The sequence below is a fragment of the Phalacrocorax carbo genome, chromosome 1, assembly GCF_963921805.1.
Source record: "Phalacrocorax carbo chromosome 1, bPhaCar2.1, whole genome shotgun sequence".
Lineage (NCBI taxonomy): Eukaryota > Metazoa > Chordata > Aves > Suliformes > Phalacrocoracidae > Phalacrocorax > Phalacrocorax carbo.
In genome coordinates, this window is record NC_087513.1 from 214,180,952 (window position 1) to 214,206,467 (window position 25,516).

At 44.9% G+C, this 25,516-nt stretch overlaps 3 protein-coding genes across 4 annotated transcripts in view; 2 read left to right on the top strand and 1 right to left on the bottom strand.

Moving 5' to 3' along the window:
• Positions 1-4,339, top strand: part of INTS4 (integrator complex subunit 4) — a 41,828-nt gene extending 37,489 nt beyond the window's left edge. Inside the window, exon 23 of the mRNA XM_064441495.1 lies at positions 34-4,339. Coding sequence (XP_064297565.1) covers positions 34-227 — 194 coding nt within the window. The 3' untranslated portion in view covers positions 228-4,339. The remainder of the gene's footprint in view (positions 1-33) is intronic.
• Positions 4,340-5,196: 857 nt separating this feature from the next.
• Positions 5,197-15,576, bottom strand: AAMDC (adipogenesis associated Mth938 domain containing). 2 transcript variants are annotated; one of them, XM_064441497.1, is made up of 5 exons: positions 15,475-15,576; positions 11,326-11,476; positions 8,451-8,504; positions 6,984-7,079; positions 5,197-6,247 (listed from the first exon to the last, which is right to left on the bottom strand). In XM_064441497.1, exons 2-5 carry the CDS (start codon positions 11,455-11,457, stop codon positions 6,107-6,109), a joined length of 423 nt encoding a protein of 140 aa, XP_064297567.1. In that variant the 5' UTR covers positions 11,458-11,476; positions 15,475-15,576; the 3' UTR covers positions 5,197-6,106. The 2 variants fall into 2 exon arrangements, with proteins under 2 accessions (XP_064297567.1, XP_064297568.1); XM_064441498.1 differs by lacking the exons at positions 8,451-8,504; positions 15,475-15,576 and having other exon boundaries at positions 11,326-11,497.
• Positions 15,577-15,796: 220 nt separating this feature from the next.
• The window catches only part of RSF1 (remodeling and spacing factor 1), a 66,333-nt gene continuing 56,613 nt past the window's right edge, over positions 15,797-25,516 (top strand). The window contains exon 1 of the mRNA XM_064441492.1: positions 15,797-16,034. Coding sequence (XP_064297562.1) covers positions 15,839-16,034 — 196 coding nt within the window. The 5' untranslated portion in view covers positions 15,797-15,838. The remainder of the gene's footprint in view (positions 16,035-25,516) is intronic.

Consider the following 25,516-nt stretch of genomic DNA (forward strand, 5'->3'; position numbering starts at 1 on the left):
TGGGTTGTTCTGGTGTTTTTTTCCTCTTTGCAGAGCCGTGTCAGATCGAAGTGCGGTTGCTGCTGGCCTACAATTCCAACAGGAGCAAGGCATCTGCTAAAATTCCTAAACCTACCTGGAGCGAGAGCTTGGAGGCTCTCCCGCAATCTGAAAACGGCATAGAGGGGACCATACCCTTCAGCAAACCTGTCAAAGTTTATATAATGCCCAAACCTGCCAGACGGTGAAGTCTATCGCTAAAAGAAATATATTTAAGGGATTGTTGGGTTACATGAAAACAACGTACTGTGTTCCAAGACAACGAACCAACCAGAACAGTTTTATAGTTGCGTAAAACAAAGTCAACCGTAGAAATAAAGCTGCTGAAGAAAATGGTTCTCCTCTGTTGAGAAGCAGATAGACCAATACAGGAGTTATTCAACTAGTTTCAGGAAAACGCAGGTGTTTCCATATTGAGTCAACAAAGTCAAGACAGTTCTCAGTCAGCATTCCAGTAGTATTTCATGGGGCAGCATCTTTAGTTTTCACTTATCTAAAGTTTCTCTACAAGGCCTCTAGGTTTTCTGCTGTGTATTTGCTAAGGTATTTACTATGTAAATGCTTAGGCACATAAATCGATGTTATTTTTACAGTACTCTGAAATGAAGCCAAGGAGTTCAGGGGGGTTGTGTGGGATTTTTTTTGGGGGGGGGTTCATTTGGTGTTTATTTTTTTTTAATGTCTAAAACTTAGAGTTTGTGCATTGGTACCAAAATTGTTAGTTTAAAAAAAATTTTTGAAGCGCAATTGTTCTTTTGTAGGAACTGTATCTCAAAGTGAAATTGTCAATTGCTGTAGGCTAAATCCCGAGCTATTTTACTGCCTGTACAGCTGTACTGAAGCTAGTCTGGTTTTGGGGAGGGCTCGGCTTGTTCGCATTGCGGTGCAAGCAGCAGAACTCCAGTGAGCGGGACATGGAGTTTAACTGAGTTATAGCCGCAAAACAATGTTACTATTTTTCGGTTGTTTACATGAAATGGAGTCAAACATTCGTCTCTGAATTGTAATACAAGCCACTTGCACATTTGTACGCCTTCGGGAACAATGCAATTAAATACCTTGGGTTGAAAAAGTACTGACCCCGTCCCAGCAAGTTTTACAGAATCGGTTTCTGCGTGGTGAACTTGGCCTGAACCAATCTTACTGAGACGAGAAGATCTGTTCCGCTTTTCAATCCAGCAGCAGTTTTGGCAGTCAATGTCTTTCTGATGGGGCGAAGTAGCCAAACACGCTCCCAGTTAAGCAGCAGTCAGGCAGCGCCTCGGTGTTCCCCGGAGCGGGTGAGCTGGGAGTACAGAGGGACGGGAGCTTACCAAAAACACGATCCTGCTGGTCGTCCTGCTGGGAAGCGTACCTGTGCCTCGCTGCCTTGTGCAAGGCTTCAGCAGACCGAGGAGCCTCCTTTGATTTGTAGCGATCCCTTGGTAGGATTTTCGAGGAGCACTTAATGTGTGAAACTTAATAGTGCAGCAGCCAAATATTACCTGTGTTCGTAAATTTTTAATATTTTTTTTTTAAAAAAAGTAAATCAGTAAAAAAAATTCCATGTCAAATGCTGGTTCCTTAACACTGTATTCTTTCCAAGATTGACATTTACCTTTGATTTCCCTGCAGACTAGTAAACATGGAATCATGGAATGGTTTGGGTTGGATGGGACCTTTAGGGGCCACCTAGTCCAACCCCTCCCCTGCAGTGAGCAGGGACAGCTTCAACTCGATCAGGTCGCTCAGAGCCCCGCCCAGCCTCACCTGGGATGTTTCCTCTCTGGGCAACCTGGGCCAGGGTTTCACCACCCTCAGTTATATCTGCTTTGCATCTCCCCTCTTTCCATTTAAAGCCATGGCCCCTCGTCCTGCCACTGCAGGCCCTGGTAAAACATCCCTAACAAATACATGACATTGTAGCGGGCCATGCTGTACCACACGCCACCGCTCGTTGGCTGCTATTCTGCACCCTTTCCCTTAGTACTGAACGCGTGTTTGCTTTTGTTTCACTATTGTTTTGGTTGTGGTTTGGTGTTTGTTTGTTTGTTTTTCTTAACTGCTTACCTTGATCTCCGATTTATTTTAACTTGCTTTCTCTTAAATGCATTCTCACCCCATGTTCCAACATACAGGAAAACAGAAAGGAAATTTGTATAGAAGTATTCCAAGATTTTCTTGTAGTTGTTTAGATGTTGACCTTTTGCTGCCACCCCCAGATTTGAGACATTTAAGCTTTTCTGCTCTCAAAAATACAGGAGTTCATGTTCTCTGTGGTGCTCCAGGACTTGCCATCACAGGAGCATCTCTACCCCTTCACCAGTTGCCCTTTAATTTTGGCAAAGCGTCGGACTTCGACGCTGCAATAGCCTAAATGATCTTAGACTGAGAAGAAAAGCAAAGGGCTGTACTCACGCAGACAGATAATTTGTCTTTCATCTCTGTTCAAGAGGGAACAGAGGCCTTCAGCTGACGATCACCCAAGGGGGGGAGATCCTGGTCTCTCAGGCAGTTGCAAGTGTTGGAAGATGGCACCAGTTCAGAGCTGCAGCCGCAGGGAGACTGAGCAATCTAGAAGCAAGGGCAAATAATTTGCTAAAAACTAACAGCACTCAGCCACCCCTCACCTCCACATTTCACCTCCTAGTTCGACATAAGGGAAGAGGGTCAAGAATCTGGCAGAGAGAGGAAAAGGCTGAACTCAGGTGAAAGGGGTGTACCTTGGCATTTTGAAAATGCGCTGTCATGTTTACCGTTAGCTCCTCAGATTTAATTATACATGGTGCATGCATTGGGGGGGGCCTAGCTCTGAATGCTATTAATGTGAAACTCATAATGAGCTTGCTGGAGTCCACTGAAATTCATTAGGCCAATTCTTAGACCTCTTAAAGTAAATAATGCAATTAGCAAGTCAAGAATGCTTAAAACAAGGCCTAGTTGGAAAGCAAGGTATTTGGAACAAAGTTGAAGTTATGAGATATTAACTCTTATTTTTAAAAGTACAGGAAACCTAAGCGGGCGGGTACAGTCACCGCAAAGAGTACAAAGAAGGGTCCATGGAAGACGACAGAATGGGGCACATGTTTAAATCATATGACATCATCATGGGTTCCAGCTCATGGAGACGGGTTTCCTCTGGATTCCAGTCTTCCTTATCTGGGTTCTCAAATCTTTTGACCAAGTCAGAGGTACAAGCACTATATTCATCTTACTGCACTCGCATCATCCAGTTTATCCTCAGTAGCAGGCACCAGGAATGCGGTAGCGGGCTCTCTTTTTACTTCACAATTCGCTAATGAAATATTAGCGGGACTTCAAAATCAAGCTGGGCTTTGCACAAATGCTGCCCGATGTCCCTTAAAAATGCCGGTGGTGTTGCGTTCGGTGCATCTGTGAGCCTTTTTATGGCCTGGTTCTCCTGGCTGCCAGCTCGTGCGTGCTGCTTCACAAAGATAAGGGCCGGGGACCGACCCGCTCGCTCAGCGGAGCAGCTGGGGTGGAATCTTCCTGGCGCCCAGCCCAGCCGCGGCTCTGCTTTAATGACAGCATCGGGGTGGGAGTTCTCTGCCTACTGGGAGATCGTTTTCCTGGTGGGAGGCAGAGAAGCGGTGTATGTGAGAAATCCTGCCCTATAAAAGCACATTCCCATGATTTGGGCGATAAGCCCATAATTTTAACAAATTATTTATGGCTCTAGCTGAAAGCAGCGATTTAATAAAGATACTGTTTTGAGCTCTGTTTGAATTTTCTGATGAATCAGTCCCAGCTGTTTCCACCATGTAGCAAAGCAATTTCAGACACCAAGAAGGAAATTGGGCTTTCAGTGACTGGAGCAGCCCAAGTGGAGCAGAGGCTTTTTGTGGGAGCTGACAAAGCCGACCGAGGAAGCCGTTGCGAGAGCAGTCACGCAAGATAAGGAGGGAAAAGACGCGCAGTCAATTATCTCCTTGTTGACACCAAAATTTTGTACTGATGGTAGCAAAACTTTGCAGTTTACCTTTAAAAAGGGAAATCTGTTTCTCTGGACACTGCGGCTCCCCGTTTTAGAAGTGGAATCTTCTGTATCCTACCGGTTGCCAAATGAAAGGAACAATTAAGAGGCTGCAGCACAAAGCCGGGTAGGGCGCACCTCTGCAGGTCACCTGGCGATGCTGAGCGGGCTGCGCCCCTCTCGTGCTTTTTGGGAGGATGAAACACGTAGCAACAGAGCAAGGAGCCCACGTGTTCTTCTCAAATGCAGGACCTGGGCTGAGCAGTTTTGTTGAACGTGGCTTCATCGTTCATGTGCCACACTAATATGAAAATATATAAAAAAGGGGGGGGGAAAAAACCAACCTGGAGGTGAAAGATTAGATTTTTGCTCAATTTCTCCCACCAGTGTAACACACACACTGCAGTACTTAAAAACCTGGAATTGTCCTCTCAGTAAAAGCCTTACAAAGCCTCTTCCTGTCTTAAGGCCCAAAAGCTCATGAAATAACAAAAATATATGACAGTGATCATGAAAGTCAAACCATCTCCGCCATAAGATAACGACATTTCATGCAAAAAGTCTTCACGCTCTGCAGACTGGTAGGAACTGGTTCTACCGGCATTCCCTTGGGACGATGATGGTCTTGCGGGTCAGTGGTTCATCTTCTATGTGACACCACGCAAGTTCTTCAGAAAAACATCACAGCAGGACTGACAATCCCTGTACCTGCTGCTGTGTCAGAGAGTGCAGCCGCAGCTGGGAAGGCAGTTCTTGCTGCTTTAGGTAAGCTGTTGCCTCAAATCTAGCTCCACTAATGGGAAGCGTTGCTGTCATCAGGAGATCGCAAGATAAAACTTTAAAGTACTCACTCTCCCTTTGCTTTTACACCGCATTGTATTTTATCAGATAAAAGGTTTCAAGCGATTACTAGAGCAAATAAACAGAAAAAGAACACAGTATTTTGTGAAGGGTTATTCTTGGGGCTTGGGAAAGTCTGCGCACTCTCACACCGATCTAAGCCTCTCTGCTACTGCTCGCATAGCTCCAAGTGCCTCAGGGCTTTTATAGTGTCATCTTGGTGCTTTTAATAAAAGACACAAGCTTAATATGCACGGATCAAGAATTAGCGAGCCTGATGGGGGAAAAAACACCTACAGTAGGTAACTCGTAACTGGTAATATTAATAGAAGCCCACCAAGAACAACAACTGAGAGACCTTTTTAATTTTTCTGTGTAATAATACACTGTTTGGTGCAATGTTTAAATAATTGGATAATGATGGCCAGTAAGAATTCTCACATCCACCCCCAGCTTGCTAGCAGCAGCTTAGACTGATTTCCTAAAGATCAACATTTTATGTTGCAGGCTCCAGTCTTGTAATGGATCTGATGAATTTACGCACATAAGGACTTTTGAGTAGATATGTATTGCACAACCCAATCCTCACACTTCACAGGAAAATTCTTTAAGGTCTAGATTTTATGTTTATTCCATCCTTATTTTCTTTTTCCAGGTTTAATGTAAAATTTAAAAGTGCTAAATTACGTGAGGTTCTTGAATCATAACAAACAGGTCTGCATAGCCAATACTGAAGTCGCCAGCAGGAGGCAAAGTTGTATGTTCTGGGTTCGCTTTTTAATTTATTTTATTTTTAACTTATTTATACAGCAGTGGTAAAGAGCTTCTTTATGACCACTTTGTATCCACCACTTGATTTCACTCAGCAGCTATCTTACGGCTGCATTCCAACAGCCATTAATGTGATTTCAGGCCATTTCCTAATAAAATGTATTTAAAGCCTATTATCTTAATTTAGCCAACAGGTGAAAAGTTAAGTAACCAGAATACGGACAGTCTTCAGAGGAAGATTAGGTCAATCTCAGGAACATATGGGAACGGTTCTGTAATTAAATGATTTCATTAACAGCCACCTTTTGTGAGTGCTCAGTTTGTTTAAATCCTGAACTAATAAGCTGCCCTTGCATTTTAGATTGTCGGCACACAAACGCCTTGGCACGTAAGCCCATGCTCTGTTGACTGTAATTTGATGCAGCGGAGAGGTGTGTCCGTGATTCAGCTGCGGTCGAGGAAGGCGGAATGAGCTGTAAAGCTTCAGCAGGTTGAATGGAAGACTCCCCCCACTTTGACACCCTGAGCAGCCAGGGCATTGTACTTTTCCACAGCCTTCTCCGTTTGCAAGACCAACACATCGATCCCATTTTTCTTCAGATAGTCCAGGGTAGATGGAGGAACCTCAGAGGAGAAAAGGAAATCGGAAGAACAAGTATTAGAATCTTTTCCCCCTACGCTTAAAAAAAACACAACCTGGCATTTCTTAGTAGATGCACTTAAGTGACGTAGTAGCCAGACTGTTGATATGCTCAGATATTTCCAAGATTGATATAATTTTTTTTCTCTTCAATAAAGCTACTTTTACATACAAACCTCCCACCGCTCCTTAACATGGTTTAAAATGCAGCCCTCTTTTAAGAAAGGAGATAGAACAGGTGTTAAAGGTAATTAATCTATATAAGGTGTTGCTCACTTTACCAAAAAGCTAAAGAATTGTTTCTCGTGAAGCGAAGCTCAGCACTTCTGAGCTTTCTGTAGCTAGTTTATCTGCTGAAATGACACCCTGCCAACATTAGTAACAAAAATGCCTAATTATCAAAGTATTTACAGCAGGCTAGACAGCTAGTTCATAACCTATTCTAAGAGGGAGGAACATGACACTGTAAAAAATTCTCCTTGTTTAAATTGCCCCTGTAGCAGAACGTAAACCTGTTCACTGCCTGACATTGACACTAACACTGAGTCGCAAAAATGATGTTTCTTTCAGCGACTCCGGGCATGAGCGCAATCATGCTAATTCAGCATCCTGAATTTTTTCTCTTTTAGTGAAGTATCATAGATTTTGTTTTTCTTAACCCCCTAATCAGAGGGAGAGGGAAAACAAACAGTTCTAGTTTCTCACAGAACAAAAACCTACCTGCAAAGCCTCGCTCATGCCACGACCAATCACCATAGTTTTAACACCCTTCTTGACAACTTCTTCAAGGTCAGCTGGTTGCACTCCTGGAGAATGCTAAGTGGCAGGGGAAGAAAATAATAGTCTGTGTACTGACAGCAGCAAGCAGGAAAGCTTCCTCTGTGTGGTTTGAGACCATCCAGAGAGTAGTGGGGTAAATTAGCAGCACCAAAATGTAACATAACACCCTTTTCTGCGTACTCACGGTAGATAACATCGGTAATTAAAAAAGGTTTTTTTATATGCAGATGAAGGATGATAGTTAATCGATTGATGGCAATATTATCATTATTAATGAAACATTAAATAAAAAGATGCATTATACATTTCTAAAACATTTATGTCTAACAACTAGCGTTTTATAAATATTAAAAGTTAAAGTGAAATGAGTAAACTGCAACATGTTGCCATTTGTTTTCAAATGAACAAAACCTTTCTGTAGTAAATATTGTGGCAAAACAAAGTTTACTCACTTCAATTACAAAGAGCTCCTCAAATAATTAAAACAATTATTTTCTTCTTTAGTTTGCAAATCTCATTTACTAAAGAGGACTGAAACATATTGGTTACTTCCATTTCAGTTAACAGCTTCAATTTCTGCACTATTCTTATTTTTGAGAAAGGGATAGTTGAAAGCAAACTCCTCAAAGAAAAAAAGAAGAGCTTTAACAGCATGTTGATTGAGTTTTTAAGTACACCCGTTTGCTACTAGTACTCTTTAAACATATGAATCCACAAATACACCTGTAATGTTAATATAATCCTCACATCGCGCTAATTCTCCTGAATTCAATTTCTATGCACCTCTCTATGGCAGGAGTAAGATGCTGTACAACCTGGGGCTAGAATTTGGCCCCTCTTTGGCATGCATTATTTTTTTAAAACCAAAAATACTCTTTCCCCCACATTTTTTTTCTTTTCAGTAAGATTCTTAAGCTCTTTAAAGGACTGAGATGAGTTTCTCACTTGAAGTAGGCAACACCATGGTGGACTCCTGGAGAATGTTATTTTTATGGACATGCCCATACGTCTCTATCCCCTATACTTCCAGAAAATACTACATTCTCCAATGAATTAAGATTAAAGCAACAGCTTAACAATTGGCTTCTGCTGATCCATTAGTTAGTGAGCTTTACTCTTGCATGTTCTGGGGTCCTCTACTATTCTTTTTCCCAAGTCGTCAGCAGCTGATGCTGCAGCCTCTCACAATGTGTCAGAGTTCTCTCCTCAGCCCTGTCACTGCCTCAGCTTGCAGATCAGAGCAAGCAAGTCTTTTAAAGCTGAAACGAACACATAAGCTCCTGAAGTTGCAGGTGAGGGAAACCTTCCATGGTAGAGCGCCACTTCCAATGAGGGGATTGAAATTACCCCACCAGAAGGTCTTCAGCCTGGCTGGTATCTGGAATTTCAGCAACAGAGACAGTTCACCTTTATGGTTCTCCAAGTTGTGTTCCCAAGTCCGTTTACATTTGATATCCACACCTAGAACGCAGAGGTCACTTCAGCATGCAGAGCTTTCTCAGGCCAAACCACCGCAAGAACACGTCTATGGCAGAACAGGTAATGCTTTTGCTCTGGGGGTGTAAAGGTAGACTCAAAACTTCGACAAAAAGAACTGGTATGGTTTATTGCAGTTGTGATAATTAGATTGCTGGGGAAGGTTTGCTGTCATATAAATACTCCTGAGGCATTAAAGCCATGGAACAAAAAGACTTTCTTTGGTTACACATGACATTCTGATGCGGGGCTTCCACTTGTTTTGAGGAAACTAGTGTCATTAGAGGAAACACAAACACAATGGAATAACTGTATCGTTGCTATTTGGCAGCTGGAGGGAAAGAGAAAGGGCAGCAGAATGTCTTGGCTGTTTTGTTCTCTGGTCTTCCTTTCAGGATTCCTACTTCTTTTCTCCCATTAGCAGATGGCACTGAAATGCAGCCAGCCAGGGAGGCTGCCTTTAATCCCCAAGGGTTAAGGCCGTAAGAACTATTAATGCTTAGTTACAGAATCTTGCAGGGCCACTTATACAATTTTCCCAATGGAAGAATTATGCGCTAGACAGCGGTCTGACAGCAGAGAAGGAAAGGAAGCAATTTATTTCCAACTAGAGTGTGGGACATGACCAGCACTGCTTGTTTCTCAAACCTCAGCTCCACCCACCCCAGGACAAGCATGCTCCGAGAAAGTAAAATCATAGAATCATAGATTGTCCTGAGTTGGAAGGGATCTACAAGGATCATCAAGTCCAGCTCCTGTCCCTGCACAGGACACCCCAAATTCACACCAGGTCTCTGAGGGCCTTGGCCAAGTGCTTCTGGAATATCGCCAGGCTGGTGCCATGATGCTTCCCTGGGGAGCCTGTTCCAGGGCTCCACCACCCTCTGGGGGAAGAGCCTTTCCCTAATACCCAGCCTCACCCTCCCCTGGCACATCTCCCTGCCATTCCCTTGGGTCCTGGCGTTGATCACCAGAGAGCAGAGACCAGCCCTGCCCCTCCTCCTGCCCTCGGGAGGGAGCTGCAGAGCGCCATGAGGGCTGCCCTCGGCCTCCTCTGCTCCAGGCTGAACAAACCCAGGGACTCCAGCCGCTCCTCGTACGGTTTCCCCTCTAAACCCTTCCCCGGCTCCGTGGCCTCCTCGGGACACTCTCCAGTAGCTTTATACCCTCCATGTCCTGCGGCGCCCAACCCTGCCCACAGCACTCGAGGTGAGGCCGCCCCAGCGCGGGGCAGAGCGGGACAATCCCCTCCCTCGCCCGGCTGCGATGCAGGGCTTGGTGTCCCCCAGGGCACGGTTGGCCCTCTTGGCTGCCAGGGCACGCTGTTGGCTCATGTTCAGCTTGCCAAAGTAGGCATGGTGTTGTCTATCATGAGGAAATGCGCAGGAAATATATCTGGTGAATCCTACTATTTCCAGTGAGGTTCAGATTAACTTTTTTATAGTTGCTCTGGAGTTGGAGATGCAGTCTAGAAAAGCTTAGTTCTAGTCTTACGTTTGTTGCTTGCTATTAATTTTTAAACCAAATCACCTAACTGCTCAGAGCTTCAAGGGGGACAGAACTGACCTAAAGCAGAAGCTTCACAAGTAACCTATATAAGGCAAAACCTAAACAGGTATTTTTTACTCCCTGATGATATAAAAAGTATGCCAGAAGACCTACCTCTACAAATAACCCAACTTTTTTTTTTCTCTCCTCTGATTTTAATTTAACATAGACTTGTTTTTCTTGTTTCAGTTGGAGGATTCCTCTAAGGACTTTTATGGACTTAAAGCTCTTATCTGCCACCTGAAGATATCTCTTGTTAGAAACTCGAAAAGGAAAGCACAGCCTCCCAAATGCTAGAAGGTGGTTACAATTTGAAACTAAAGTTTTCAAGCAGCCAGAATGAATATCAGACTAGTTGGGAACCTTTCAGCTACTGTATCTGTCCTGCCTCTCCAGTCATACGTGCATATAAATCAGAAAAACAATATTGTCAAACAAACAAAAAGCGACTCTCGCCATATAACCCCCCCCAAACGGCTAGTGAAAACTTCATTTTTTAATAATTAGACCATAAATGAAATATATTTAAAATATTCTTAATACAATAGTTATTGTGCTGCTTCTAAATTTGGAATATCAATACTACTTCATGTACTTTTATACAATTCTGATACCATTTACAGATAAAGTTTAAAAGTTGTGAGGGCAATTACTTCGTAATGGCTACCAAGAGAAGTTGTTGGGCGGTTAGCCAGACTGTGAGCTTCTCACAGGGAAACAGGTGCATATGACACCGTATCTGTGTATATTTCCTCTGAAATAATTACAAGGGACCCAAGGAAAAGGATGTAAACTAAACCACAGGCATTGTTATCTTCCAAACACGTGAGGTCACAAACTGTCGATTTACCTTCCCATAGTTTTTTTTCCTATCTTGCTCAAGACAGCTTTTGTTTACACAGTCTGAAAAGAGCTTGTTACCAGCATCTTACGACAACTGCACTCTCCATCAATCGCAGAATGCTGGCCGAGAGCTCTAAGGTGTGTGGGAATGGTCTGGTCGGGGTAGCCGTGAGGACTGGTGGCAACAGTTGCTACATCCTGTCGCCAGTAAGGCGTTGTGTGTCTGCGGTCCTCTGGCCTCTCCACACAGTCACTTCTGAAACACTCACATGGTTCTTACCAGAAAAAGTCTAACGATTAGATGAAAGCAAAAGGCAGCCCGCTGGTTTCTGGCTGGAACTTTTAACAACTGTTCTCTTGACCATTCTCAGAGTCCTAATTAAAACGCAGGTTCAACAGTAAACAGCAAACTTACATTAGTCCCAGTTTCTCGCCAATCCCAGGTTCGGCTTCCTCCCGGCCAGACTTTGCAGTCCTTATAGGTCGTAGAGCAACCTTTTACCTTCATCTGACCCCAAGAAAGGGAAGCGATCTCAGGGGAAGACATCGCAAAGTTGAAGCTAAGTCTGGAAAAGGGAAATTTAATACATAACATCAGGCTAACATATGCAGCACGTTAATAAAACCAGAAAATTCTGTCCTTGCCCCAATGAGCTGGGGAGGAAACACTGTTACAGGCTTTATCCATGTGATTTTGTGACAAGAGAATTGAACTGAGGATCAGCAGATTTGTTGAATTACCAGTCCTCTTGGGATTTTGTGCAGGATTTTGTGCAAATTGTTTTACTTGCTAAATCTGCACAAGTATTGGGTGCAGAACTTCTAAAACTATCAACAGGGATCAGGGTCCCAGAATATCCTCTCGTATCTGGGTTTTAATCATCTTCCTAAAACCGACAACGAAGATGATAATTTCCTAAAATATCTGAGAGACACACTGTTTCTTTTGGCCCTCTAAACAATACGGCATGTATAGGTTTAAGGCAGTAAATGAGGTTTAAAAAAATCCCAAAAGAACAAACCCAACGGAAAAGCCATCAACAAAACAACGGCATTGCCATATTGCTGCAGCAAACAAGACTTTCAGAGACCTAAAGGGGTCAAGCCTCCTTTCCCTAGTCACTCCCTACAGAGGCCAAGTCTCCCTAGGTGATGTCTCAGGACAGTTTAAACACCCAAATATCTTTCCTAATGTTTGACCTCAATCTTCATTGTTTCAACTTAAAACCATTACATCTAATCCTTTCTGTGGTGGACAAGGAGAACAGCTTAATCTTTGTATTTTCCGCCATCTTTTGTTTCCCTGAGGACTTAATGCTTGGTCTTTTTCTCCTTCTTTGAGATTAAATAAACTTCACTTCCCTTCAGTCATGTTTTCAAAATCTTTCCTTATTTTCTCCTTCTTCCCTGGAAGCCAACAACTGGCAAGCATCTTTCTTTGATGTCTGTTGCCTAAAACTGGACAGAGTGCTCCAGCCGAGACCTTATCAGCACCACTGATAGACCAACCATTTTTTGGTGTTAAGCGCAGTAATTGCTATCACAATCACAGCTGGGCATCAGCAGGGCAAAGTCTCTGCCTCAGAAAGGACCGCCTCACCGCGCCACGAAAGCTTACGCCCTCTTCGCTGTCTTTCACAGTGATGCAGCCTGATCGCAGGTGTGATTCTGGCACTTGATGGCAAGATTGGAACCACACTGCAACACCCTGGACGCGTGTCAGACTCGAACAGCACTTACAACTGCCGCGTCTCAAGGGTACAGTCATCCTTCTGCCCTTCCAGTTCAGAAGGATGATGGTCTGAAACCTGCATATTGAAGAAAACTGGTTGTTCCTGCGGTAAAAAGAGCTCTGCTCCTGGCTGATCCAGAAAACCTCAGCGGCAGATCCTTCTAGTTACACAGTTTCTCACCCTTTACTTTTAAAGAGTTCAAATTCACCAAGGGGTGGCGTGGGGGGAATCAGTCACAGGAACCCTGGTGGCAGAGATTGAAGAAACAGCCCTCACAAAAGAGAAATCTTTGGCTTACCAGGCTTCCAGTCCTTCTGGAAGCCTCCCTTCCTTTCTTGTGCATGCTACAGCAAACCACTGTACAGCCAGACAGGACACACTCTTCTTGGATTGCCAGGAGCAGATCTCACTATCCCGCTTCAAACGTTGCATGAAGCAAAAACTGCATTATGTTGGATTCGGCACAGGACTGAGCCTGCCAGAGGTGCTTATTCCACAGAATAACAGGGCCATTCTTTTATTCCTTGCTCCTTTGAGAAGGTAGTGGCACACGTGCCCTGGCAAACAGGAAGCCAGGCAAGCAGCTACGGGGGAGCGAAACTTGCCTGGATTCATATATTCTAGATTCTCTCATTACATATCTGCAATGCGATGGGTTCAGACAAAGGTTCGTAAGACTATTTTTCAAAAAATCTCCTCGAAGGGAGATTAAAGCAGGAGAAATAACCAGCAGGAGTCCCAACAGAACGACATAACCCATCAACCAAAGAGTAAAGGCTGAATAAACCACCCAGAACCTGGCTCTGAAGAATGAAAATAATTTTTGCCTGTGCTAGTTTTGAGAGGAAACGGCAGAATTGGATCTGGTGGTTAGACAGAAGTGCATGAACAGTAAAATTATTAGGAATATCAGGCTTCCCAATCCAAATAGTACTACAAGGCTGGGACTGTGCAATCAAACAGGCACAAACTGCAGGTGGGAGAGCAAGGGGTCCATACTATCTTTTCCAAACAGCACAAAAATAAGTAAATAGCAGAAAAGAAGAAAAAAATTTAAAAGCCATAAATAAAAAATTGTAAACTAAAACTATTTCCCAGAATACTGCCAGGGAACATCAGTAAGGCCAGGTTATTTCTAGTAATAACAGTATCTTAAATTGGAGTAAGAATGAACTTTTTAACAGGAACTTTGGACATTCCTGACTGAATGGTCTGATCAGCAAGGAGAAGGAAAATATTTCCCCAACAAATGAGCTGGTTTTTTAATTATTCACTATGACAAACGTAAAGCACCAAAATATACAGTACCACTTAAGATCAAAAAAGACCATGAACGACACGACCCACAAGTATAACCTCAAATAGCAATTTCTGTAAATGGCATTAGTCCAAACACAAAGATGTAAGGAGGAGAAATGGTTCAGGAATCTATAAGCAAAGTTATGAGCATTTAAAAACATAGGAAATAAAGGAATAAACCTGTCTTCTGTGAAGGTAAACATTGTTTTGGAGTAGCACCCACCGGCAACAAACAGAATAAAGAAGGTGAACAAGAGTAGAGCACCAGAGAATATTTTACTGAGAGGCTGCAGAAGGAAAGAATGTTTCATAAAATCCAAGGCGCAACCTGAGATCAAAGAGGAAAAAGGTGAAGGAGTAAATTGTTGTATGTCAAGTTTCAGGCAGAACAACTGCTGTCAGGAATCAAACGACACGGCAGCTCTCCAGCGTGGCCAGGGAGCAGGGTCAACAGGTGAAGGCAGGCGACTTCCCTGAAGCCAGTGCAATTTCAGAAGCAATAGAGCAGCTAGAAAAGCAATTCAGGATTTAAAAACTGACAGCAAAAAGGCAAGTAGAAAGGACAGGCTAAACTTCAATGAACTGGGTAGGGAGGGAGCAGATGTCACTTTTAAGAACTAGGAAAACATTTCTGGGGAAGTCAGTAACCTGATTTTGCTGGGGAGGTCATGGAGGGTGGGGTGCTGCTAAGAGGGGAGGGGGAAGAACAGCATTTTATAGAATCATAGAATTGTTAAAGTTGGAAAAGACCTCTAGGATCATCAAGTACAACCCTCAACCCAACACCACCTTGTCTCCTAAACCATGTCCCCAAGGGACATGGCTACACGTTCTCTGAACCCCCCCAGGGACGGTGACTCCCCCACCTCTCTGGGCAGCCTGTGCCAGGGCCTGACCACTCTGGCAGGGAAGACATTTTCCCTCATATCCAATATAAACCTCCTCTGACACATCTTGAGGCCATTGCCTCTTGTCCTGTCACTGGTGACTTGGGAGCAGAGACCAACCCCCCCCTCACTCCAGCCCCTCTCAGGCAGCTGCAGAGAGCGAGAAGGGCTCCCCTCAGCCCCCTCTTCTCCAGGCTAAACCCCTCCAGCTCCCCCAGCCGCCCCCCAGCACACTTGTGCTCCAGACCCTGCCCCAGCCCCGCTGCCCTTCTCTGGACACGCTCCAGCACTTCAATGTCCTTCTTGTAGTGAGGGTTCCAAAACTGAACACAGCGCTTGAGATGCTTAAAAGCTATGCGGGGAGAAGGAAGGAGGGAAGGTTGGAGAACGGAGGAAAGCGCCGGGCAGGGGCGGGCGACGCCGCTCCCGACCCTTCCCCTCGCCAGCCCCCAAGGAAGGCCCGGCGTGAGGCGGCGGCGGGGCCTCGGGGCGCCTCTCCCCCCCGCCGGGGGGGCAGCGACACGCTCCACGAAGCGCCACCCTCCCGTGGGGCCGGGAGTCGGGCCAGGCCGGGCCATCCTCCCCTCTCCTCCCCTCCCCTCACGCCGAGGGGATCCGTTACGACCGTTACGCGCCCACACTCACCGCCGGGAGCGCGACCCCTACCCCGCCGGTCGTAACCTCCACCTGTGGGAGCTGGGGGGGAGCGGGGGGATAGGAACGCCCGCTGCCCTCTCATTGGCCAGCGCCACCAGCCGGCCCCGCCCCAGACCGCTTCGATTGGCCAACCCGTTGGCCTATCCCCGCCCCGCCTAACCGCCACCCCGCCTTGTTTTCATTCCCTGGGCCGCACGAGGCGGAGGGCTGGCGCCTGGCGCCGCTCTAGCCAACGCCCCCCGCCCCTCCCCGTCCCGGCGGTGCATTCTGGGATCGTGGCGGGGCGGCTCGGCAGCGCCCCCCCTACCTCCCCCGCCCCCTCCCCAGCTCCTTCTCCATCCTCAGGGCCAAGATGGCGGCGGCGGCTCCTCCAGCTCCATCTCCGCCTCCCCCTCCTCCGGCGGGCCCCTGCTGCCCGGGTTCCTGGCCCAACTTCGCCGTCGTCTGCTCCTTCCTCGAACGCTACGGGGCCTTGTTGGACCTGCCCGAGCTGCCTTTCCCCGAGCTGGAGCGCGTCCTGCAGCCGCCGCAGGAGCCCGGAGAGCAGGGTGAGCGGCCCGGACGCCCCCCCCACCTCCCCGCCTTCCCCCCTCAGTACGCCCGGCTGAGGGGGGCCGGGGGGCGGGCGGGGGGGGCCGGGGCTATTCCCCCCCCGCCTTCTCCCGGCCCTGGGGGTGGAGCGCGGTGAGGGAGAGGAGGGGCCTGGGATTCCCGGAGCGGCGCTCCGGGGGGAGGGGAGCCCTCTGCCCCCCCCCCAGCACAACCCGTCTATTTTTGAGGGGGGAGCAGCTGTTTGTGTTTCGGGGGGGGGGGTGGGGTGGGAGCTGCCTCTCCCACAGCGGAGCACGGGAAGGAGGTGGGGGGGACCCCCACCCCGTCCTCCCCCCCCTTAGAGCCGGCCGTGACTCCCCCCATGCCCCCGCCCTGGTTCCCTGGGTTTGCACCCCAGCTTCCCGCGGCTGGGACCCCTGCAGAAACGGGGATAAGCTGAAATAACTATTTTTGCTCAGCCTGGCGCTGGTAGTGGGGCTCTTCCATCTCCACCCCTCCCCCGTCTTAGGGGTCGCCCTGCAGCCCTCCCTTCCCCCCCATATATATGTCCATTTTTACTTCTTCCCTGAAACAAGGGGACCCCCACGCCACTCCCCCCCCCCCCCCCCCCCCCAAGTCAACGACCTGATCCTCTTTCTTCCCCCCTCTCCTTTCCCCTCTGTGTATGTGGGGTGAGGAATCGGGGGGGCTCACAGAACCCCTGAACCTCCCCCCCCCCCCAGCCTGCTGTTGAAGGCCATCTTCTCCCCACAAACACAGACAGCCATTGTGTGCCATCCCCGTCCTTCTCTCCTCCTCCCCCTCGTCCCCTCTTGTAGCTGGGGGGGGGATAAGCTGGCTGCTTGCTGCTTCCCTGTCGCCACCTGAGCTGTGCGAGGTGGAGGGATGGGTTATGCACTCCACTGTTTTCTTTCAAGCTGCTCCTCCTTTCCTCTCTCTCTCTCTCTCTCTCCCTCTCCCTCTCTCTCTCTCCAGTAGCAGATTTGGTTGCCAAACTCTCTAATTCCTGCTCCATGCAATGGATGTGGGAGGGCCCAGGCCAAGAGAGCAGCCTGGGGAGGGCTGTGTGGAGGCGGTGGTAGGAATATAGAGGGGAAGGTGCTTGTTGCTCTTGGTCTCTTGTCTCTATTATTGGTTTGGTTGTTGCCTCTGCACTCTTGCCACATAGGGAGACCGTGGAGCTCACAGCGCATGCTCGGCAAGGCCCCATAGAAACTTCCTGCTGCTGGAGGAGCCCAGCTCAGGGCTGCTTTTGGTCCAACAGCCCTTGCTTTTTCCCCAAAAGGCACTTGCTCTCGCCCCCCTCCCCACCAAACCTACCCTCTATGGGGGGAGTTGGTGCAATTAAATCAGCGTGTATGTACTTCCTCATATAAAGGAAGCTGCATTTCGCAAAGTGCAGGCGTCCTATCTGTGAGTTCACAACAGCTACTGCTGCAATATAATGAGATAAGATTAATGTACTGTCGCCTAATTGGTATGAAAAAGGCAGATGAGATCTGCTAACTTCTAGAAACAGGGTTAACTTTCTAGAAAATAGGTATTTGTATTAAATTTGCCAGCACTCTTGTACTTTTTGTGTTATATAAAGGACTACTTAGAAAAAGCACTGTTTTGTTAAACTGTTGCAGAACTTATTCATAAGAACCACCGACACACTTAAAAGTTTGAATTTTTAATGAAAAGACTCCTTTTAAAGTGATGCCTGTAAATAAAACTAATGCTCGTACTGTGTGACGCGACGTAAGCGGGTGCATAAGTGTAATTTTCTTGGGTGAACTGCAGAATAAATTAAAATGAAAGGATGAGATAGTGACCTGTGTGTTTAAGTAGATGCATTTGATAAAAAAAAATTCCTGATAATTTTAATTGCATGACTGGAGGGTTTATCAATAGGACAGTGATTACTGCATAATTTTATTCTAAAAAGCTTTCAGATGACTTGCCTTGCGGGGTTTGCATTGTGGGTTGATTTGATACTGGCCAAATTTTTAAACTTCTCTCTGTATTGCCCTTCCTTTTTGGCAGGGGACAGGTTATTCTCACTGCTTTAGAACAGCCCCTCCCTCAACAGGAGCAGTTTTAGCTTTTGAAAATGTAGTCTCTAAATTACTTGGGTTTTTTGCCTGTGTCTGGTGTAGATGATATATCAGCTTGCATTTCCTCATATCTAAGAGGTGTGAAAACCAAACTTGGGTGATTCTTGAGGCTTTGTGTGATAACTTGTGACACAGGTTTTCTTTTCCTTTGATACAACCAGCTCGTTGGGCCTGGGTTGTCGTGCTGGTATCTGTTACCTGTATATTTTATGCTTTTGGAAAATTGGTTGCAGTGACTAAATTCTCTATGTGATTTTTTTACTTCAATTAGTCCCCAAAGTGGTGTTTTTAAGGGTACAAGTCATAAAGTTGCTAAACATTGATTGAAAACTGAAGTGGTCTTTTTTTTTTTTCTGGACATCTGTTATTTACCAACTGTATATACTTTTCCTTGGATAGTAAAAGGGATTTTGATGTCAGTTATATACAGTTAGTTTCACTTTTGGTACCAGCATTGCTTGACAGTGGATTTGCATGGACAGTAATACATAACAAAAAGCTAAGCAAACAGCTGTGAAACCTCAACGTGGTTTTTCATGAACTTCTTAGAATCTGGACTAATTTCTAAATCCCAGCTGCCAGGTAACAGCTATTTGGAGCTCCTATCCACATTAATTTTGCGATCAGGAAATCAATAGTTTCGGGGGGTTGTTGATTACCTTTACCACTCTTTTGATGCTCAGCAGTTTCAGAAGTGTTTTTGTGGGTGCTTTTCTGTTTTCATTTTTTGTTTGTTTCTTTTGTTTTTAAAAATATGGCCTCTATTTTCTTGTCTGAGGAGTTACTCTTGGAAAATGCCAGTAGAAGTTATTTCCTTTGTATCGGGAGCCTCAAGGAGAACGAGGAGCTCAAATCTGAACGTTGTTCAGTAGTTGTATAACAGTCGTATTTTCTTTCCTGTTAATAATTGGAACAAAGGGCTTGTTCATTATTAAGGAAACAAGGTATAACCTCCCCTTACAGGAAGGGATGCTGCATGGATGCTGAGCAGATGTTGACAGCTAGGAAGCTATCAAATAGGTTTTAGAGGGATTTTACGTTTTTGTTAAATTAGCGCTTCAATTTGCCATATTACCTCTCCTACATGAGACTTTCAAGACAAATAGTAATGACAGCAGCGCTCAAGTAGGAATAATTTTCCTTAGTAGTCTGACTAGTTTAGATATCAAACTAACCTGTAATAGTAGTGGGTTACGTCTGTTAACTGTGCGTATGCAGGTGCAGTCTTGTCCTAAAATGTGCAAGCCAATGTAAAATGTTCTTTGGGATTTGGTGGGTAATGTAAATCACACTTGAGTAGGAAAAGAAGAACACGTGGTGTTGATTTCACCCGTCGCTGTTGAATGGTGGGATAAACTGGTAGCTCTGGAAATAGCCTGCTTCTTAGGAAGGCTGTACAACAAAATAGTTTAATTGTTCCTGCTGGTGGTTCTTTTGAAAGTTGCAGCTTTTCAGATGAAGTAATGAGACCTATGGTTATCTGGTGAAGATTTTATTTTATGAAGAATAGTTATCCTCCCTTGGAGAGCGGTTATCCTTGCTTCCTGTATAGTATTGTGACTTCGGTTGCAGTCTTAAACTTATTTGGAAAGAATGAAGCCGAGTGTCTATCAGGATGAATTTGTGAGTTGATATGCCTCAAAAAGTAAATTGTTATTAAAAAGCAGCCCAAGATATGATTTTAACTGAAACTTCTGAGGGCTGGGAGATGTCATTACCCCTGTGTTACTGTACTTTTTAGATGCAAAACTAAGGTTACAATACAGATCATCCTACAGTGTGCGGTACACTGTACTGTACTGTACAGTGTACTGTATTTCTTTTGCCTCTGCTCGCTTCCAAAGGCAAAACTGTGCAAACTGGAACAAATCATCACAGGAAACCAATGCTTGTTCTAACAAATACGCACTGTCTTTTCTACTAAGAGTTTTACTTGCTACAGAAGAGCGGTTGCAAATTCAAATATTAAATGTATGTGATACAGAGATACTTCTTGCTCCCCTCTATTTAGGGCTGTGTTTAAGGAACCATGATATCAAATCACCACCTTCTTTGTGTGGGTAAATAGCTTGAGAATCAGTATAAATGTTAATTAAGCACTTGGTCTCTTGTGAATGAAAATATTAGTAGAATGTTAGCTCACACAACAGAGATCTAATTTTACACATGACTACGCAAAACGCTTGCTGGTTTGCCAGGTTCCCCAGCGTGTGAATGGAAGAACCTCTCCCAGAGGTGAATGGCATCTTCTGAAGTGTGTTAGGCTGTGTTAGCTCATCAATTTTTGCAGGCTTTTCTTAGCAGTATGGGGTTTGATTTGTTCTTGATTGAAATGGTAACAAGTATACATGCTTTGCATATTCCTTCAGCAAAATAGCTAACTTGCATCAAAATCTTGCTGGTAATGATTGTGCTAAAGGTGGTCTTGAAAACAGTGAGTGTTTTGGTGCGTGGGTTTCCAGCCTGAGGCACTCTCCTGCATCCTTGCTGCAGCTCAAACTTTATCTCCTTTGATTCTTGACGATTTCCCCCAACAGACTGACCCAGCCGAGAAGTTTGTCACTTAATTACAGCATGAATGTGTTGCGTTTGTTTGGAGTTTGATAATAAGAACATCCTTCATGTGTTGGCTTGGGTTTAAGTGGTGTAGAGAAAGACATGATGAGATGCAGATGCCTGGCAGTAGGTCTATTTGTGTAAATCTTTTCTCCCCTTCCCTTTTTCTGTCTTTATAACAAGAACTGAGGTTAACGGCAGGTAGCTGGTGGAAAATCTGTGCAAGTTGTTTATAGTTTCTTTAATTTTTTTCACTAGAGAGTCCCTGGCACTACATTGCAGAACTGAAAAAAATATAGTCTTTGGAGCTACGGTGCTTCAAAGCTGTAAGTTATGTTTTATAAGCTGCTGTGTTTTTTCTAAATCTTCTAGACACCTAATCTTTTCTCTTTTCAAATGAATTTGGATGCTGAAGTAATTTGTTTCACTGAGTTATGTCAGGTTTTTTAATTGTCATCCCAATACTCTGGGAAGCTTTACAGCCTTAAGCTTAAGGGTTCTTACCATTCTCTGAAGAAATTAACAATTAATGTTGACTTAAGCTGCTTTTGAATATCAGGGTGGGAGAAACATACCCAAAGCTTTGTGGCTGTTCAATACAGCAAGCAAAAGCCAACCATATCTAATGACAAGGTGTTTGACAGACTTTCAAGCTCCAGGTTAGGTATGCTCTTAATGAAGAGGGTAGTGAAGCAGAGTGTTCTCTTAATGTGGTTGAAGTTCCTCGTATTTTATGTTTGATATCAAGCATGTTTGTGTAGTGTCGATCAGAGGTTATAGGGTTTGATGTGACCCAAGTCACGTTATGTTGCAGTAACATGTAATACCCACAGTAGATTGGTTAGTATTAAAGGTAGGCGATAAATGTGTTATGGAAGTACTGTCAAACACTATTTCACTTAATTTAATAATTGATACTGTGCTTGAGATTTATTAACTGCTCTTCTGATTCTCTTCCCATCCCACAGGGGTGAGGGGAAGTGAGCAAGTGGCTGCATGGTGTTTAGTTGCCGACTGAGGCTGATCCATGACACTGGTTTCAGTGCGGAAAGATTAATTAATGTGGTGTTCTCTTATATAAATGAACAAGTTCTGACATCTAATGTTGGTAGTGTCTGTAATGCTGGATGGGCGGAGTTTATTCACACACTGTTACTGAATCTTCTTCATTAAACATACCAAGCATGTAAATATGTTGATGTTACCAGCTTGCTTCTGCTGTAAAGCTGTATCAGCTAGTCAGAGGAAGCTCTTTTCATCTGCTTTGCAGGTCTGAGTGTTCATATCTTTCACACACTTTCCTTTATGAGTAAGAAATGTAACTGCTGTTCTGAATCAGACAAGTGGTTATCACCTGAGTGCAGGCTGAACTTGTATATATGTGGAATGTAAGTAGATCATTGCTCTCCTGCTGCACCTGGGGACTCAACAAAAACATATATGTCAAAGCTGTTAATCCACCACCTTTTAGTAAAATGCAATATTTTTAACTTATCAACAAACTATTGGAGAATAAAAGCGTGCCTATTACTTCTGTGCTTATTTCGGTTTTAAGTATGATGAAAGCTCTACACCCCTAATGTTTCTAGCCATCAAACTATTTGTTGAAGGTAGACTCCAGTGGCTTGGAGCTGAAATTCTCAAACAGACTAACAGGGTTAAATTTTGAGAAAATCAGTAGCAGGGGCAGCCATTCTTGTACTGACTTCATGGCAAATAAGCCTCTAATGCAGAAGAAACTCCTCTTGTCTATACTTCAGTCACCCATATGATTCTAAGGTCAGTGTACCTTATCCATATATACTTTTCAGCTCTTCATTTAAGTCATGAATTAAGTTTACGTTGGAATTAATTATCTCATAATAGAGTATGGATGCATATCTTTGTTTTAACGATTCCTATTTTATTAGTTTTTCCATGGCGAGACTACTTATCTTTGTGTACGTTGAGCTGGAGTGTCAGCTCACCTGAGTGCGCTCTTGTGTTTAGGCTGGCAATGCCAGTTTTAACTAGACTCCTCATCATCTCATAGAAGATAGGAAAACACTGTACTTCTAGGGAGGCAAGCATTTCGGTCTTTTTCCAGCAACAACTGCCCATCTGAAAGAGATGACAAAATGCCACGTGGCATGGAAAAAAGGAACTCGGGATGCTGCTCTGCAGGCACAGATGAGCCATGGCAGGACATCCGAGGCCCACTGCCAAAGCTCAGCCCTCCTAGGGGTTGTGCAGGTTCTGTTGGACCATGTGCCTCTGCTGAGGAAGGGTGATACACTTTTGGTAGGCAGCTTGGTTGAATTCCAGCACGCTTTGAACGGTATCGAACTGGAGGAAGAACTTCTGACATTACTTCCAAGTCACAGACTTAAGGCTTATTTCAGGAAAGCAAGTAAGATTGGGAATGCTGGTGGGAATTTTTTCAAGCCAGTGTGAGATGATATTTACTGAAAGAAGCTGTATCGTGGTATATCTGTATCAGGGAACTTCATAAACATCAAAGTGAGCTGTGTGTGACACCACCATCGCAGACTAAGCCAGAGGTTATGTTTTGTCCGGTGATCAGCACTGTGCCTTCTCCTTGGCCCTGGCCAACTTCAGAGGTCTGCAGTAGTAAGAGTTTGTCTGAATAATCTCCCTGCATCCACGTTTGCTGTTCAGGGGCTTCCTGAATTTTCTACACCTACCATGAACACAACTTTTTTCTCTTGTTTGGAATTACTTCAAGCTAGTGTTGTCTAGTGTAAGAACAGTGAGTGGATACACATGTGCAATTACCAGTGCTGGCTGCCTGGTGCGCACAATTCTGAGCCCATCCTAAAGCTGACATGTAGATTAGCTTGTTTGTGGCCTGTACTAAATGGAGAAGCTCATGGGAACTTCTGGAAAACTAATAGTATTGTTGATATGAAGATGAAACCAGAACAACTATTTGGTGTTTCTGTGCTCTCCAGTAGCTGATCGACTGAATCCCTCAGGCAGAAACCTGGTATATTTGGGGTGTGGGTGAAGAGGACCGACTTTGTGACTTGGTAATATTATCCTACTGGAGACAGAAGACAATGACAGAAAGACTTCCTTTGTGTGGGGTGGAGGAGAGGACAGGAGCTACTGAAGGACTGAACTGGCACTAAGGGGCAGATGATGGGAAGATGACAAATATGCTGAAGAATATCGTGGCTACGTGCTCACTGCTGCCTCAAAGTCAGTTGTCTTGCAGTTCTTTAAAGTATCCATTTTAACATCAAGATCTCCCTCTAGGCCATATAGTACTTCTTAGCAGTACAGTTGCGTTCCTCCAGGTTTATGGCAGTTGGAGTTGATAGAGGTTTTCACGACTCCAAGTATATCTGCCCTAGGTGGGATAAGTGTCCTCTGGTATCCTCACAGGCTGACCTCTGCTGCGTGCTCCTCTGGGAGGAAATGCAGGCGTGCAGCTGGCGAGAGAGCTGCAGCATTCCAGTAGTATCTCCTGATGCAGAGTCTGCACCGGTGCACTGCGATGGTCACCCGCCCCATGGCAGGGAAGCTGCCAGGCTGCCCGACGGCCCGGGGAGCATCCTCCCCTTGCCTTCCCGACTCAGGCACAGGTGCTGGGGCAGAATAATGCACCGATGGCTTTGACTGCAGGGTGCAATAAAATTGTCTGGTTGGTTCCAAATGTTAAAGTCATTGTGAAATCATAAAACTTGTACAAAGGTGTGTAATTTTTTTTTTGTTTCCTCCAGTCTTTCAGTAAGAGTGTGGTTTGTTCCAGTTGTGGAATAGCAAGGTCTGTAGTTGTTCGTAACACTAAGATGGTCTTTCCACCCTATTCTATGACCCTTTCTCCTCTCCCCCCAAATCGATGAACTCTTCTTTGCTCCAGTTGTTCTACAAACATTTTAGCATTAAGTATTTCTTAGTAGCCTCTAGCATTTGTCAGTCTCTCATATATGCAGTTTGCCATCAGCCTGATACAGTTATTTCTCTTCCCCAAGAGCCAAACAAAGCTCTTAAAGCTTGAGCAGTGGAGATTTTCTCAGAACTACAGTAGAAATTGCGACCCTGTTGATTTCTGTAATGGTCTGGGGAAAACAAACACTTTCTCAAAGCGAAGGAAGGCCTATTTCTAAAGATTCCTGTGTTTCAGCAGCTGTGCTTTAGTATTAGATTTCTTTCCATTATGATCATTTGGATCTTGTAGTACCTCGGAGAAAAGCGCTGCTTAGCCTTGCACTTGCAGGCTTGATTGATATTTGAAGAATAGGTAACAAGCAAGTTGTACCTCACCAGTCCCAGCCTTGCAAACCCCTCTTTCCAAGAAAATGATGGCTATCAGCATGAATCACTGCGGCTTTTTTGTTTGTCTTCGGCTATATTGTTGTCCTATCCTAATGGTCTGTTCTGGTTGGCAAAGTCCGGAACCTGTAGTATGGTGAATGACGTTGGTTGTTAAAGTTTGTATGCGATGAATAGCTTGATTTTCTTCTCTACTCAGTCTCCCTCTGGTACTATCCTGGCTATTTTCCAGCTCATCTACGGCTATCTAGCAGCAGAAGTGCCAGGGCATGTTCATTGCCTTTTAGTATTAATGACTACCAGGATTATAATGGTTTCCTCCTGAGAACAAACTGCAATGGTTGACAAAAGCCGTATTAATTAGTGGATGATAGAAGTGTGGAAATTTTAGTTTGATCCTAGAGCTTGTGGTGTGCTGTTATTATAATTATCAACAATAAGTTGCAAGAAAGAATCCAAGGTGGAGAGGTGCGTGGCAGGATGCAACAACAACAAAAACAACGCACCCAAAAAAACCCAGAATTACCTGGAGGTGGTAGCTGAAC

Excerpts from the sequence above, each read along its gene's own strand:
- AAMDC (XM_064441497.1), bottom strand. The coding sequence starts at position 11,457 with ATGTCTTCCCCTGAGATCGCTTCCCTTTCTTGGGGTCAGATGAAGGTA. Across the intron at positions 8,505-11,325 it reads GGCGAGAAACTGGGACTAAT|GTGTGGATATCAAATGTAAA; the intron begins GTAAGTTTGCTG and ends TCTGCGTTCTAG. Across the intron at positions 6,248-6,983 it reads GCATGAGCGAGGCTTTGCAG|GTTCCTCCATCTACCCTGGA; the intron begins GTAGGTTTTTGT and ends TTCTCCTCTGAG.